Source organism: Nannospalax galili, unplaced genomic scaffold (genome assembly GCF_000622305.1).
Source record: "Nannospalax galili isolate Female #2095 unplaced genomic scaffold, S.galili_v1.0 scaffold406, whole genome shotgun sequence".
Lineage (NCBI taxonomy): Eukaryota > Metazoa > Chordata > Mammalia > Rodentia > Spalacidae > Nannospalax > Nannospalax galili.
Genome location: NW_008357033.1, coordinates 4,745,789 through 4,760,521, shown reverse-complemented (window position 1 = coordinate 4,760,521; position 14,733 = coordinate 4,745,789). Strand labels below are relative to the sequence as shown.

The following is a 14,733-nucleotide window of genomic DNA, read 5'->3' as shown; positions in this document are numbered from 1 at the left end:
GTCCTTACTGCATTATCCCACTACAACAGATCCACCCAACTCAGGCTGGTGTGAGCACCATTGAGTCATGTTTCAGGTCCCAACCAGCACTATAGCAGGAACTTGAGTCCAGGCCTGCAGCAATAAGATGGTATTATCTGGGTACACCTACTCCATAGGATGGGACTGATGACACTGCCCTAGAGAAGGGGTGCAAGATGCTAACATATGCATACGGGTGACCCACAAGATGCCACAAAAGCAATAGTAACTCAGCCCCAAGCACTACAACACAGGGCTATGATGGGGGACCATAGTTTTGGTCCTAACTGATCCTGAGCCAAGTACCTACCTCCTCTCAGCAGAGGTTCTGGAGCTCTCACCTGAACCAGCAGTCACAGCAGCAGCTACTGTTTACTGAAACCTACCACAAGCTGCACACTATATCTCAGGTAAGCAACATGGCAGAGAAAGTACAGGACTTGCCCAGAGCTGCCCACCACTGCCAAGTAGAAAAGCTAGGGTTGGAGTTCTGTCCCACTTTACCCTCAAGCTCTCTCCACCTCCACTACAGAAGCAGAGAGGTATTTCTCAGCTACAGTGTAGGACAGCGTTCACACCAAACCTTCACATGAATACCAAGACAGAAGCTCCAGCCATTCACCTTAGGTGACACAGCAGAGCAGGGAAGCTCTGCCATGTTCTCCTACTCAGTCCATCTCATGAGCCAAACCTGTTATTTTTCCCATAATACATAAACAGAAAAAAGTGGAGCTATGACGTGAGGAGACACCAGGACCCACCCACCATAGCCTCCTGTCACTCCACAGAACCCAAGCCTTTGGTAAACTACATGAAAGCCACAGCTTCCTTTTTTTCCAGGACTGATGGGAGAAAAGGAAGGCTGGAAAGAATTTTCCCAGGTGCTTCTCAGCTCATACAAACTGCACAGAATTCTGCTCAGCTGTAAGCTTGGGTCTGCCTTCCTCAGTAAGCTCTATAAGAACAGGCCTGGCCTTCTTGTGATGCTTACTACTCAAGGAATCCTAAGCAGGAACTAGGCTGCATCACACAGTACCCGAGTGTTCTTTGTAGCTTATGCCTCCAAGGATCAGTTGAGATACTATGCAGCTCAAGGGGTACAGCAGATGAAATTATGAACCTAACAGCTTATAATTACATGGCCAGAAAGCGACAGGCCAAACAATCTTTGGAGCTCACAGAGAATGGTCTGTCTCTACAACTGGAATGAACAACTTCATATCACAACACTGGAGAAAGTTCTGAGATACCTTAGCCCAGCCTGGTGATACACACCTATAATGCCAGCACTTGGGAGACAGAGGCAGGAGGATCACCACAAATTCAAGGTGAGCCTGGTCCACAGAGTTAGTTCGAGAATGAAATCCTGTCTCAAACAACCAACTAGTATACCTTAATAGTACACCTTAAATTAACTTTATGGTTTGCTCTTAAAGTCAAGCAGCCTTAACAAAGATCCAAATAATCACTGGTAGATTTACTGTGAGAAAGTAACACTTTTTTTAAAGTCTTTTTGAGACAAGGTCTCCCTATAGGCCCAGGTGGCCTGGAACTCACTATGTAGACCAGGCTGGCCTTGAACTCAGAGATCTGCCTTCTTCTGCCTCCAGAGTGCTGGGATATGTCTAACACTCTAAAAGAATATAACAAACTCCAGCACTTGACAATCCAAACACCAGAATATGCAACATCCATGTTAAAAATAATAGGCGTATTGCCAGGCATGGAGGTGCTCATCTTTAATCCCAGCACTCAGGAGGCAGAGACAGGCAGATCTCTATGAGGCCAGACTGGTCTACATGTTGAATTCCAGACCAGCTGGGGCTGCAGGCAAACCCTGTCTAAAAACCTAATAGGTATGCAAAAAATATATGACTTTTTTTTTTTTTTTTGGTCTTTTTGAGACAGGGTCTCCTTGTAGTCTCAGCAGACCTGGACTCACTATGTAGACCAGGCTGGCCTTGAACTCACAACGATCCACCTGCCTCTGCCTCCTGAGTGCTGGGATTAAAGGCGTGCACCACGACACCTGGCCTAAAAGATCTGACTTTTAACTGAGAGAAAAAAGATACTTGACTAGAGTGTGGCTCTGTGGTAAATGTAGAACCTGGAAGTGAGAGACCATGGAATTAGCTAAGGACCTTAAAACAGCTGTTACATATTCAAGAGTATAAAGTAAAATGAACATATTGAGAAAATTTTTAAAAGAAAAAAAAAAAAACCTACCAGGAGTGAGCAGGCCAGATAGCAAGTAAGAGAGATGTGTGGATTTTAAGACTCATTAGAAGAAAACAAGTACAGACAAAAGGGAACTGAGAACCAAGGGACCGTGACCTGTGAGAATACCATTTGGTTTGACCTGCGTACAGTCAGAGACCTGGGGAGATAGGGAAAGGAAACATACAGGAAAAAACATCTGAAGAGATCCAAAGTCTGTTCCATGCTCGATTAAAATAATCCGACAGCCCCAAGCAAAAGAAAAACTAAAGTTCACATACAAACCTCATAATAAAATTGCTAGCTAGGCATGGTGGCACACTCTTTTAATCCCAGCACTCAGGAGGCAAAGGTAGGTGGATCTCTGAGTTCAAGGCCAGTTTGGTCTACAGAGTGAGTTCCAGACCACCTGGAGCTACAGGGAGACCCTGTCAAAAAGACCTATATATATGTATATATAAAATAAATTGCTAAAATCACAAAGTAGAAAGCACCCTGAAAAAAAAGACATATCATATTATAGATGAGATCCAGCACATTCAAGGCTGCATGGCCTTAGACTAAAGAGACATGATTTATACACAGAGAAAAAGAATAGCAACCAGCTTTTTATCAGAAATCACGCAAACCATAAAGATTTCCACCAAAAGAAAGCTCAGTGTAGAATTCTGTACCTACTTAAGTTATCTTTAAAATGAAGGTGAGATAAAGACCTACTAGCTTTCTGCTACTCAAATACCTGAAATAAAAGGAACTAAGAGTTTCAGGTGCTTACTCCATGATTGCTTGGGCCTTTTGCTTCAGGCCTGTGGCAGTTATATCATGGTGGGCATATGTGGCAGAGGAGGCCTGTTTACCTCATGGCAGTCAGAAACAAGGAGAGAAAAGTGGCCTCATGTCTTTCCACTAGATCCCACCTCCCACTAGCACCAAAAACTGGCAAACAAGTAATCTTTGGCTAATATTCAAGATCTAATGGTGGTACACACCTATAATCCCAGCATTTGGGTGGTGCTAGGAAGAAAAGGAGTTTAAGCCCAGGTTCAAAAAATAATTGGGCTGGGGAAGACAGCTCAGTAAACTGCTTGTCATGCAAGAATAAGAACCTGAGTTTTTCCCAGAGGCCATATAAAAAGCCAGGTGCCACATGAAAAACCCACATAATCCCAGCACTAGGGAGATGGAGATAGTATTCCTGGGTCTTACTGGCCAGTCTAGGCAAATTAGTCAGGTCTCACTGAATCAAGAACTTGTCAAAAAATAAGGTGGAGCTGGGTGTAGTGGTGCACACCTTTAATCCCAAGCAAAGGCAGGTGGCTCCCTGAGATCTAGGCCAACCAACCTTGTCTATGTAGAGTGCCAAGCCAGCTGAGATTACAGAAAGAGCCTGACTCAAAAAAAAAAAAAAAAAAAAAAAGGGTAGACAGACCCTGCTTTCAATTTCTGGCCTACACAGACACAATTGAGCTATGTAGCCAGGTATGATGACATGCATCAATAGTCCTCAGGCAAGGCTAAAACAGGAGTTTCAAATGAGCTCAGAAGTTCAAACCAACCTGAACAAAACAGCAAGAACTGTCCCTGTTCCTCCAACCAAAACAAAAACAACCAGCCCCATAGTGGCACATGCCAGAATCCCAGCTAAAGCAGGAAGATTGCTTATACCACATAGACCCAGGTTCAGTTTCCAGCACCCACATGGTGGCTACTGTCAGTTCCAGGGGCTCACACCTTCTGGCCTCCACAGGCATTGCACATACATGGTTCATTTACATATATGTAAACAAAACACATAAAATTAATTTTAAAAAAAGATCAGACTTAATGATGGGAGTAGTTGTGCATGCCTTTTACTCAGGAGGCAGAGGCAGACAGATCTCTGAGACTGAGGCCAGCCTATTACATAGTTCTAGGCCAGCTGGGGCTACAGGAAGGTCCTGTCTCAAAAAGCAAAATAGAAAAACAGTTGGGCAGCATGGAGCACATTCTTATTCCCAAGCCGGAAGCCTTAGCTCTAGCTGAGGACCTATTAGCAATTGATAGACGCAAGGAGAGGGGAGAGTCAGTTTTCCATACTAGTATGACACCACCTGGTAAGTTGACCAAACTCCAAGGGATAGACCCATACCCAAGAGCACTTGGGAAACAGATTAGACTTGATAGGTCTTTAAAAAAAGGGGGGGGGGTGGAGAGATGGCTCAGAGGTCAAGAGCACTGACTGCTCTTGCAGAGGACCTGGGTTTGATTCCCAGCACCTACATGGTGGCTGACAACCATCTGAAACTCCATTTCCAAGGAATCCAACACCCTCTTCTGGCCTCCACAGGCACTGCACACATACATGCAGGCAAAACACACATAATAATACATTAAAATTTATTTCACTCTTAGCCAGGCATGGTGGCACATGGCTTTAGTCCCAGCACTCAGGAGGCACAGGCAGGTGGATCTCAGTTCAAGTCCACTCTGGTCTATAGAGTGAGTTCCAGGCCAGCTGGGGCTACAGGGACACGCTGTCTCAAAAAGACAAAAAAAATAAAAAAATAAAAAAATAAATTGATTTCACCCATTTTGTTTTTGTATTTATTTGGTTAGTTGCTTTGATAGTGTCTCATCTCACACTGTATCCCAGACTGCCCTGGAACTCACTATAACCCAGGCTGGCCTCAAACTTGTGGCAATCCTCCTGCCTCAGCCTCTAGATTACAAGTATGAGCCACTATGGCTAGATTTTTCTTTTCTCCCCTCCCCACCCCCAATAAAGTTTTACTAAATTGCCCAGACTGGTTTAAGACCTGTAATTCTTGCTGGGCGTAGTGGTGCACACCTTTAATCCCAGCAGTTGGGAGGCAGAGGCAGGTGGATCTCTGTGAGTTGCAGGCCAGCTGGGGTTACAGGAAGGCCCTATCTCAAAAAAGCGAAAACAAAATAAAAGACTGTAATCCTCCTGCCTCAGCGTCCTAAGAAGCTGAGAGTACCATTCCACCATAACCAGCTTTCTTTTTTTTCACTTTCCAGCGTGATTCTTGGGAGACTCTTTCAGTACATATGAAGCTGTGTGAGGGCTGCATCACATTTCTACTGAAAAATGCTGATCTAGGAGCCAAAACAGGGAGAAACGGGAGGCCACCAAAAAGCACCAAGCAAAGCAAAACTTTTATAACCCAAATCAGTCTCACAGACATGAATGTTAGCTAAGTTGATTAAAAATACAAAACAAAACTTAAGCCAGTGCACTTGCTAAAACCACCCAATAGTACAGAGGAAGTCAGTGATACATGAATAATCTGTTCTCAGCCCCATTTCCCAGAGTTGGCCCTCTGAGGACAGCCATACAGCAGGCCTCCAGGGACAGCCGGACACCTGCTTCCAGGAGAGAACATCCTGGCTCCCACCCTTGGAGCTGCCATACTGGTTTTGGTCACTATCCAAAGGGGAAGTGGGAGGTGTTGGGATGGACTATCTGTCCTTTTCCAAGTAACATGGTCTCCCCTGAGCTCCTATTGCTAGGATTGGATCCATTTTCCAGCCCCTGCTCCCTTCCACAGCTGTGGATACGTGGTAAGGTACTTCCTTGTTGCCTTCTCCCTCCACACTCCATGTCATCAGACCTTCCTCCCCATCAGCCTCCACTCTGGACTCCACGGTATGTGGCTAGGGCTAGTGGGTTCCAGCTCCAGGTGACCTCTTTGTTCCCAAGATAAGCAGCAGCTATGTGTATTTGCTTGCTCAAGGCCTTATCTACAATCAACATCAGCAGTTCCTGCCTCCTGAAGCCACCAGGGGCCAAGTGGGCAAACCTCATGTCTCAGCAGGTACCTGGTCACCATGGACAGGCATTCTGTCCTCAGAGACTGGAGGGCTGCAGGAGTCTCCCTACCATCTCCATCTTCAACTGTTCTGGGCCCTGAAGCAAAAGGCTAAGCTCAGCTAGGTGGCATGGCTGTGAAGGTACCTGGTGAGAACTCATGTTGGGCTGAGTCTAAACATAGGATTTCAGCCACTCTTTGCAGACAGGATGTTTCTCACAGGAGGTGAAGCCCAGCCTATGTCTCACCTGTCCCTAGAGTTCCCACAAGGGCCCAACCTCAAGATTGCCTAGTTGATAACATTGTTAACAAATCCTGAAATCAACTGTTCTACTATCAACGCCTCCCCCCAACTGAACATCCTGCCTCATCCCACCTACCTGAAGTAGCCCAATCACTGCCACTGTCACTATGGCAGCAGAGCCAGGTCAGAGAACACTGCAGTAGAAGTCAAGTACCTACATGCCATCCATAGGCTTGGGCCCTCGGGATGTTCGGTTTTTCTTAGTAGCATCTTAGGTAGGCATCCAGCTCCATGAAGCCCTCCAGGAAGCAGCCAAGTCCTAGGGCAATAGACTCTGGCATATGTGTGACCCTGACATGGACATGGTTCAACACAGCTGCCTCCTACAGGCCACTTTACCTGTTGTAAAGTGCTTTTACTCTCACCCTGACGTTTAGTCCTCAAAGGACTAGCAGGGAGCAGGCATCTTTGCAGGACAAGCCCCTCCCAAGGACTGCCAGTGCCAGGCTACAGGCCTCCTACCAACAGACCCATCTCATCTGCTCCTCCACAATGGGCATCCCCTGTGCTAGGGTTTTTTGTTTTAACTTTTTTAACTTTTTAAAAAATATTTTTATTATTTTTATTTTATGTGTTTGAGTGTATTGCCTGCATGTATGTGAGTGCACCTGTGCCCTGCAATGCCATGGAGGTCAGAAGAGGGCTTCAGATTCCCCTGGAACTGGAGTTTAGGATGGTTCGTAGCCACCATGTGGGTGCTGAGAATTGAACCCGGATCCTCAGCAAGAGCAGTCAGTGCTCTTAACTGCTGAGCCATCTCTCCAGCCCCTGTGCTAGGGTTTTGACAACTGCTGAAGGACAGAGGCAAGTCAGGCTAGAAACACCAGACTGGGCTAGGGTATGGCTCAGTGGAAAATGCCTACCAAGTATACCCCAGCACTGCAAAACAAAACAAAACAAAAAAACCCCAAGCAGACACCTTTTACCCCACAAAAGATAAAACATACACGACCCCAAGGTGCAGTTTCTCCCACACCTGCTCCTTGGGGCAGACAAGCACACAGCTCAACCCATCTTAGGGAACACTCCAGAAGCAGGACCCTAAGTGCCCAGAGTGTGTAGACACTACATCAGCCTCAATGTCAGGGCAGAGCTGGACAAGATTTGGAGCTCTCCTGGTAACAACACCCTCATCTCACATGGGAGAAAGGGGACAAGCCAAGATTAGCACAGCAGCACAGCCAGACCTCAGAGCTCCTTACCTGCCACCCCTCCACCAGGGCCAGGCCCACATGGATAGCACAGGGACAACCCAAAGCCAACTGGGCACCTCTCAGGAAACCTGACTTCCACTGTTGATTTCTATCCTGGGGACAGAGGCATTTTTAGTTCCAAGAAACGCGGTGCAGCCCACACAAACTAGGCCACCTCAGAAATGAGGTCACTGAACAAACATGAGGCTTCCAATATAAGGAACAGCCACCCAGCAGGCACCAGATCTACTAGACATCCTAGGTAAGTGCTCTCTGCTTGGTGCATATGGATGTGGGTATGCTTACAGCGGTTTAAGTTACTTCTGGGTGTCAGCAAATGAGGCAATGGACAACCTAGGTCAGCCTGGCTTGCAAAACAAAACTGGCTTTAACAGCTAGTCAGCTCCATCACTAAGTTCCCCAGGGCTTGGGACAACTGATGCTGGAATGAACACCTCCGCCCTCCAGCACATCAAGCTCTGCTGTTCAGTGTGTCTCAGCAGTGTATAATAGGCAGAGTGCAGACTTTCAGCTCTCCCATCATGGGGAGTCAGGGACAGAAGAGGTCCATCTCACTCAGCAGGACCCGCTCCAGGTCATCCCGCCCCCTCCAGATGCTTGCAAGGCTTCAAACCTAAGTCAGTTCTAAGGCACATTACAGAGGTGAGGCATGCTCCAGGAGACCCTCTCTCCCCAGTCATCTGTCCCCCGCCTCCCCGACAAGGCCATGCTCTCTGCGGGGACCATCTGCAGCTTCCTACTCCTCAGCATGCTCTGGATGGATGTGGCCATGGCAGGTTCCAGCTTCCTGAGCCCCGAGCATCAGAAAGCCCAGGTAAACCCAGCTCCCTAAACCCCACATCTATCCTGACCAAGAGGTCTGTGCCAGCCCCATGACCAACAGCAGTGGCTCCAGCTCTCTGGGCTTTAACTTCTCCCAGCATGAAGAAGGCGTCTAGGTTTGACCCAACTCTGTGGAATTAAGAGTCTAAAATCTCATCTGGGCATGGTGATGCAAGCCTGCAATCCCAGCCCTTGGGAGATGGAGGAGTCACAAGTTCAAGGGGCTGAGCTACATGATGAGAACTGTCTGAAAAAACCTGTGAGTTAAAATTATGAAAAATAAAGACCCCCTTTTATTTCTAGCAGAGAAAGGAGTCTAAGAAGCCACCAGCCAAATTGCAGCCACGAGCTCTGGAAGGCTGGCTCCACCCAGAGGGCAAAGGACAGGCAGAAGAGGCAGAGGAGGAGCTGGAGATCAGGGTTGGTATCCAGGCACCAGTATGCATTTGTGGCAGTAAAGGACCGTGGGAGGGCAGGGTGGCCAAACGTGGCCTGCTTGAGCTACTCATGGATTATAGTCCAGCATAAAGGTTCTACATAGGGCTTGAGGCCTCTGTGCCAAGAACAAAATGTCTACAAGTACCTTTGCTATGAGGAAGGCAAATGAGCAGCCATGGGCATTAGATTCTAGGTGATCACAAACAACCAGAACACACGGATGGGGATACAACAGGAAGCCTTCTATTTGTCCCAAGAGCTTCTTAGGCCTGTGCCTGGTGGTGAGGATTTGGGACAAGTCTGGAGAAAGCAAGTGGGCTGCTAGCCCAGGCTGACCAGCCCACACCCAGGGCCTATGGAGTCATTTTTGCTCTGTCAAATTTTGCATAGGGTAACGAAAAACTAGAGACTGCTCAAGGATTGGGAGAAGGGAGTAAAAGGGCACCAGGGTGCCTGGAACTATGGCCAAAGGTTGCTGGGGTCCAATATTATATTTACAAGCAGTTAGGTGTCTAGAGAGAACACCCAGCAGTGCCAGTCACTGTAGTGTTCCTGCATGCAGCGACTTAACTTTTTAACACTGTGACCCTGATCTATTTGGGGGGCAGGGGGCACAACCCAGGGTCTCACACACTTGCTAGGCAAGCACTCTGCCAGGTGCCATATCCCCAGTCCTGTTCTACCCTTATGGATCATTTACTTTCTACAAAATCCTGTAAGGTAAGCAAGGCTGGCATCATTAGCCAAACTTTGTAGGTAGGAAACAGAAATTCAGAGTGAACTCATTTGCCCTGGACACCACAGCCAGTGGAGGCAGAGATAGGTCCCAATGACAGGGCTTGCTACAGTCCTGCCCCCAGCCATCTCTCGTCAAGGACAAATGCCAACCCCAAGCTCCTCAAACCCCTGCTCTCTGATCCTCTCTGGAGCCTAAAAGTGTTCTCAGATCTATGCTCCACAGAAAGTAGTCCCTAAAACCAACTCCCCTGACTCCCAAGACTCCTAAGCTAACAGCAGGGCATGAGCACAGTCCATAAGACACCAGCACTCCCCCTCCTGCAGTGTTGGTCAACCCAGCCACAAGAGCCCCGCCTTAGCTCTTTTAGGGAAGAGGTCCCAGCACAGAGCCAGCATTAACATTTCCTAGTTCTATGATTTAAATTCAATGGGAACCAGACATCTGGTCTGCCTGGAAGGTGCTGGCACAAGTAGGGTTGGGGGGGCTGCAGCATACTGGGCCTGGAATAGGACCTCTGCCTGCCCTCCCATCCTGGGTAGGCCTCTACCCCCTTAATCTCAGTCCCCCTACCTCTCCTCAAAGGTTTTCCTCCCCCAAATAGGTCACAGGTAACACACTTTTGAGAACAAGTACCTCCACCCCACTAAAAAGATGAGCTTAAGCAGCTCCCCTGATGAGTGTATGCAGTTTTCTTACATGATGGTAAGGTGATTTAATCAGCCTGTGCTGACCATAGGGTGTTAAGAAAAACCATTGCTACTGAAGGCCACAGGTCCCCAAAAACCAAACATAGCACTCTCCATTCACAGCACTCCCCATTCACTTTCTGGAGGCTGAAACAAACTCTACACATGAACAGGCTAGCTCCTGTTGAGGATCATCAATCATCTCAGCACCCTACAGCCTGATAGGAGCCCAGGCTCAATCCAGGCAGACTTGGAGCTAGGCAGACTTCAGAATCCTGCTTTCTAAATCCCTGGTCACCATCCTTCTGTGTGGCCACAGGCAGGTCATTCAGCCTCTCTGAGCTTCTACCACAAGGACAGGGAGAGTATCAGACCAGCTAGCACTCCCTTCTGGCTCTAAGAGGACTTCACAGACCACTCAGACACCCAGGTAGCCAACACAGCCAGACTATCCATAGGAAGACCCTGAAAGCCCAAGACCTTCCGGGGGGGCAGGGGACAGAGGGGAACTAGCAGGACTGAGGCCTTGGGTTCTTCCCACCCTTCCTTCTAGTTCAATACCCCCTTCGACACTGGCATCAAGTTATCGGGGGCTCAGTACCAGCAGCATGGCCAGGCCCTGGGGAAGTTTCTTCAAGACATCCTCTGGGAAGAGACCAAAGGTAAGTCAATCCCCAGTAGAGCTGAATTTACCTTCTGGGTAAAACAGGAAGTTTCCTTCCCCTGACCTCACTCTCAAGCTTCTAATCTCTCTTCCTCACCTACCTTCAGAAAAGGAAGCAGTGTATGGCAGTTCAGGAGGGCTGGAACACCAGGTTCATCTTCAACAGCTCTATTCTGAGAACTAGTGCAAACTCTGAGGTGATCTGTGCTGAAATTCATAGCTATCCTGAGTGTATAAAAAAACCTGACATTGAAGCACCATCACAAAGGACCCAGTACTGTACTTGCATTCAGAATGCTGCCAGACAAGCAGGGGTCTTAGGAGTTTTGTTTGGTATAGGAATAGAACTCAAAGCTTCATGTTTGCTAGACGAGCACACTACCACCAAGCTGTATGCCCTTACCCAACTTGTCCCCAACTGAGGCAGAAATCTCAGGTGCAAGGCTACATTCTTTTGCAAAGCATTTCCTCACAAACATGGCAATCATAAACACTCACCAAGAAAGTGAGGAAAGCAAGACTCCAGGACGTGAGGGTACATTCAAGGGCTCAGTCCACACTCAAATGCAATCTTCCAAGTCCACAGCTAGTGTTCTCTCAGCCCCATCACAACAGAGTGCTTTTGGCACTACCATGGTGGATAAAGCCTCTTCTGATGACACAGGTAAGGCTGGCAACTTCAAAGGCTTGACTTGACCTTTTGCTTTTCAGAGGCCCCAGCTGACAAGTGACTACAAACAAGACTGGCCTACTCTGCTTTTCTCCTAAGCTAGACCTCTCATCTGGCCTTTAGACTCTTCTGTAGCAACTCCCAGCACTGTCACACTGACTTAATAATAAATGTTCAAGCTGTATGTCAAATGTTCAAAATGATAATTTATTTCATCTAAGGGGTAAATTTCACATTTTGCTTAAAAACAATCAGAACAATGAAATAAAACAACTCTTAAGGTGTGGTCAATGAGGAGGGGAAAAAAAGCATATCAAAACAGGTAAGCATGCTTAAAAACTAAAGGAACTGCTTATTCCAGAAGCGAACTATCAGAGGAATATATGACAGGTTCTAGAGGTGGAGTGGGGAGCCACAGACTCAGTTCATTAACATAGCAGAGCTTCCTGAGGGCAGCTACACTGAGACTTCCAAACAGCCAGTGAGAGCTGTATTCAATGAAACCAGGTTTTATCAGAGTCAACGTCCACTCAAGTTCTGCCCTGGGCAGATTAAAACAGGATGGGAATGCCCAGGCAGTGATCTCAAGTTAGACATAAGGAGGTACCTGACAATGGCCCTTAGCCATGCTACACAGGTTGGTTAATATCTAGCAAAGTAGATGGCCCAAGTAGGTAAGGCTGATCACCACCCAAGTTACTTCACTGATACTAAAGAATGGTATCAGTGAAATCAGTGAAAATACCTCCCAAACTCTAGCTCGTAGTTGGTAAGCCTTGATCCCCAAGTCCTACAGTCCAATTCCAGTAGCAACACTAAGAATGTTACTCATCAGCCAAACATGCCTATTGCAAATCTTTAGACTAAGTCCAAATCTGGTGATAATGGGTGGGACTCATCACTAAAGGAAAATCCCAAAGATAAGTGCTCCAACATCTGGTACAGCCCAGTGATTATGAAAAACAGAAAGGATAAATAGGATGTCCTCCATGCACCCAGTTAGGGCAGTGTCCTCACAGTAGTAGCCACATACCTCCTCCAGGGAAGTTTTGGCCCTCCTGTACCCAGTGCACTGACGGGAACACTTGGCAGGCACTCTGAAACCAAACTGCCATCCCTGCTGAGGAGCTGTGCATGGTCCTGGCTTTACCATCACCATGTGGGAACTCCTTACAAATGAAGGCTTAGGCCCCACTCCAACTCTCCTCCACAGATGCCTTTTGACAAAGCCCCCAGGCTATGACTTGGTGTACAAGTCCAAGGTGGCTACAAGCCTGGAAAGAAACAAATACACAGGTGTCTGGTTCCTCTCATTTTCCTTCCCATCTTTCCAGCCCCAGCTGTTGTCAATTGTCTGTCCCCTAGGCAGACAACATGTATGTCCATCCCCAACATATACAACAGCACAATCACTTACTACGCTTTCTCCCAATGCACCTGTCTCTGTAATAATCAAGCAGAAAGATTTGGGCATGAGTAACCACTGTACTGCAGAGAAGTGAAGGAAAAGGAACTCAATAGGTAGAGGGAAGGACTTCCTGGGCATCCAGGCAGCTCCATTTCACAACCCAGGCACCCCGTCCTGAAATTCAACCCTCTACACACCTGGGATTTCACTTGGCAATGACTAGACACGCCCACAGCTCTCAGAAGCTAAGAGAGGACCCAAGCAGGGACCAAGTATGGTCCAAGCAGCCCAGGAAATAGGCTCCCGACCTGGGGAAAAGTATCCACTGATGGCAGGGAGGACACGGGATGGGCCTTAAACAAAACAGCTGGTCACCTGATGCTTCGCACACCGAAAAGAACTTCTCTTTCTCCCTTCTGTCCCCCAGCAATCATTCCTTCAATAACATGCTGGGCCTGCTCTGGCCATAGGCTCTCCCTGCCAGGAGGCTCAGTGTGGGCACCAGATGAATGTGAACACTAGCGGTACAATCCACACCAAGACCCTGCACTTCCCCGCTCCTCCCTGGTCAAGGTCACTGTCTTGCACATAGTCTCTGGCACAAGGGCACCTGGCAGAACAAGCAACACTCAATGATTCTGCTGTGCACACTCACAGACGAGTGTAATTTCTGTTCATTTTCACAAGCCAACTTAAGAGGATTTCAGGGAAATAACTCTCCTAAGGTCACACATAAATACCCCACAGACTCATAGGGCCGGGTGTGCTGGAGTACACCTTTAATCCCAGCACTCAGGAGGCAGAGGCAGGAGGATTTCCTCAAGGCCAGCCTGGTCTGAACAGTGAGTTCCAGGCCAGCTGGGGCTACAGGGGAGACCGTATCTCAGAAAGATCAAAAAAAGAGACAAGAGAGAAAGCCAGGGAACCTACTCCAAGCACATGACTTGGGATCTGTGAGTGCTTCTGGAGGAAGAGCACTTCTGCTTCCATTTCTGGCTTTTGCTGAAGTGTTCAAGGACGCCTCAGCACAGGGCTGGCATGTAGTTCAGTAGTACAAAGCTTGCCTAGCATAAGCAAGACTGTGGATCAATCTCTAGAACCACAAACAAAAAAGTCCCACAGAAAAAAAATAGCATAAAATGACTGACTTCAAACAATGAAACTATTTCCTTGTTTACCTAGAGGAGAGGTCAGGGCCCCAAACCTATGTTACAACTGAAGTCACCAACACCACCATGTACAAACTGAACTGTTCTGGAAAAAGATCTATGTACTTCCTGAAGGCTCAGCAGCTGAAGCACAAGTCCGCAGGCAAGTGACACGACTTCAACTTTGAGGCAGCACACTCCCAACAGGCTGTGTTCCTACAGTTACTTTAATCTCACAGTAGGACATTCCCAGGTTACCAAGCTGTCCAGACTCAACCTAGATACACATGGCAAGTATGGAAGGTGGCCCAAAGACCTTCACTATTTTTAAAGACGCAATCAAAATGGGAGAAGTGAGGAGGTATCTGGGAAATCAAAGCATAGGTACAGTGGTCACTTGTAATGCCCTACAGTGGGGCTAGTGGCCAGCAAGGGACTGTTATAGAGAAGATGGCTACATGGTAGCTTGTTTGATAGTAAAGCACTGTAACTGAATGAGCAGCCTTTCAAACAGGAGGCCAAGTCCCCTGTTGTGATAGATGCCAACTTGACACACCTGGGAAGAGGGAGCCTCAACGGAGGGATTTTCTCCA

General features: G+C 47.6%; 1 protein-coding gene across 3 annotated transcripts; it reads left to right on the top strand.

Moving 5' to 3' along the window:
- The first annotated feature begins 7,136 nt into the window (after positions 1–7,136).
- Ghrl (ghrelin and obestatin prepropeptide) lies at positions 7,137–11,775 on the top strand. Of its 3 annotated transcripts, XM_008854876.2 has the most exons (5): positions 7,137–7,806; positions 8,242–8,379; positions 8,691–8,807; positions 10,804–10,912; positions 11,626–11,775. In XM_008854876.2, exons 2-5 carry the CDS (start codon positions 8,272–8,274, stop codon positions 11,643–11,645), a joined length of 354 nt encoding a protein of 117 aa, XP_008853098.1. In that variant the 5' UTR covers positions 7,137–7,806; positions 8,242–8,271; the 3' UTR covers positions 11,646–11,775. The 3 variants fall into 3 exon arrangements, with proteins under 3 accessions (XP_008853098.1, XP_008853097.1, XP_017650286.1); XM_008854875.1 differs by lacking the exon at positions 7,137–7,806 and having other exon boundaries at positions 7,814–8,379; positions 8,694–8,807; XM_017794797.1 differs by lacking the exon at positions 7,137–7,806 and having other exon boundaries at positions 7,814–8,379.
- Positions 11,776–14,733: the final 2,958 nt, after the last annotated feature.

Bases quoted from the DNA above. Each gene is read 5' to 3' on its own strand.
- Ghrl (XM_017794797.1), top strand. From the start codon at position 8,215: ATGCTCCAGGAGACCCTCTCTCCCCAGTCATCTGTCCCCCGCCTCCCC. The intron at 8,808-10,803 runs GTTGGTATCCAG...CCTTCCTTCTAG, and splicing joins AGGAGGAGCTGGAGATCAGG to TTCAATACCCCCTTCGACAC. The intron at 10,913-11,625 runs GTAAGTCAATCC...TTTGCTTTTCAG, and splicing joins CCTCTGGGAAGAGACCAAAG to AGGCCCCAGCTGACAAGTGA.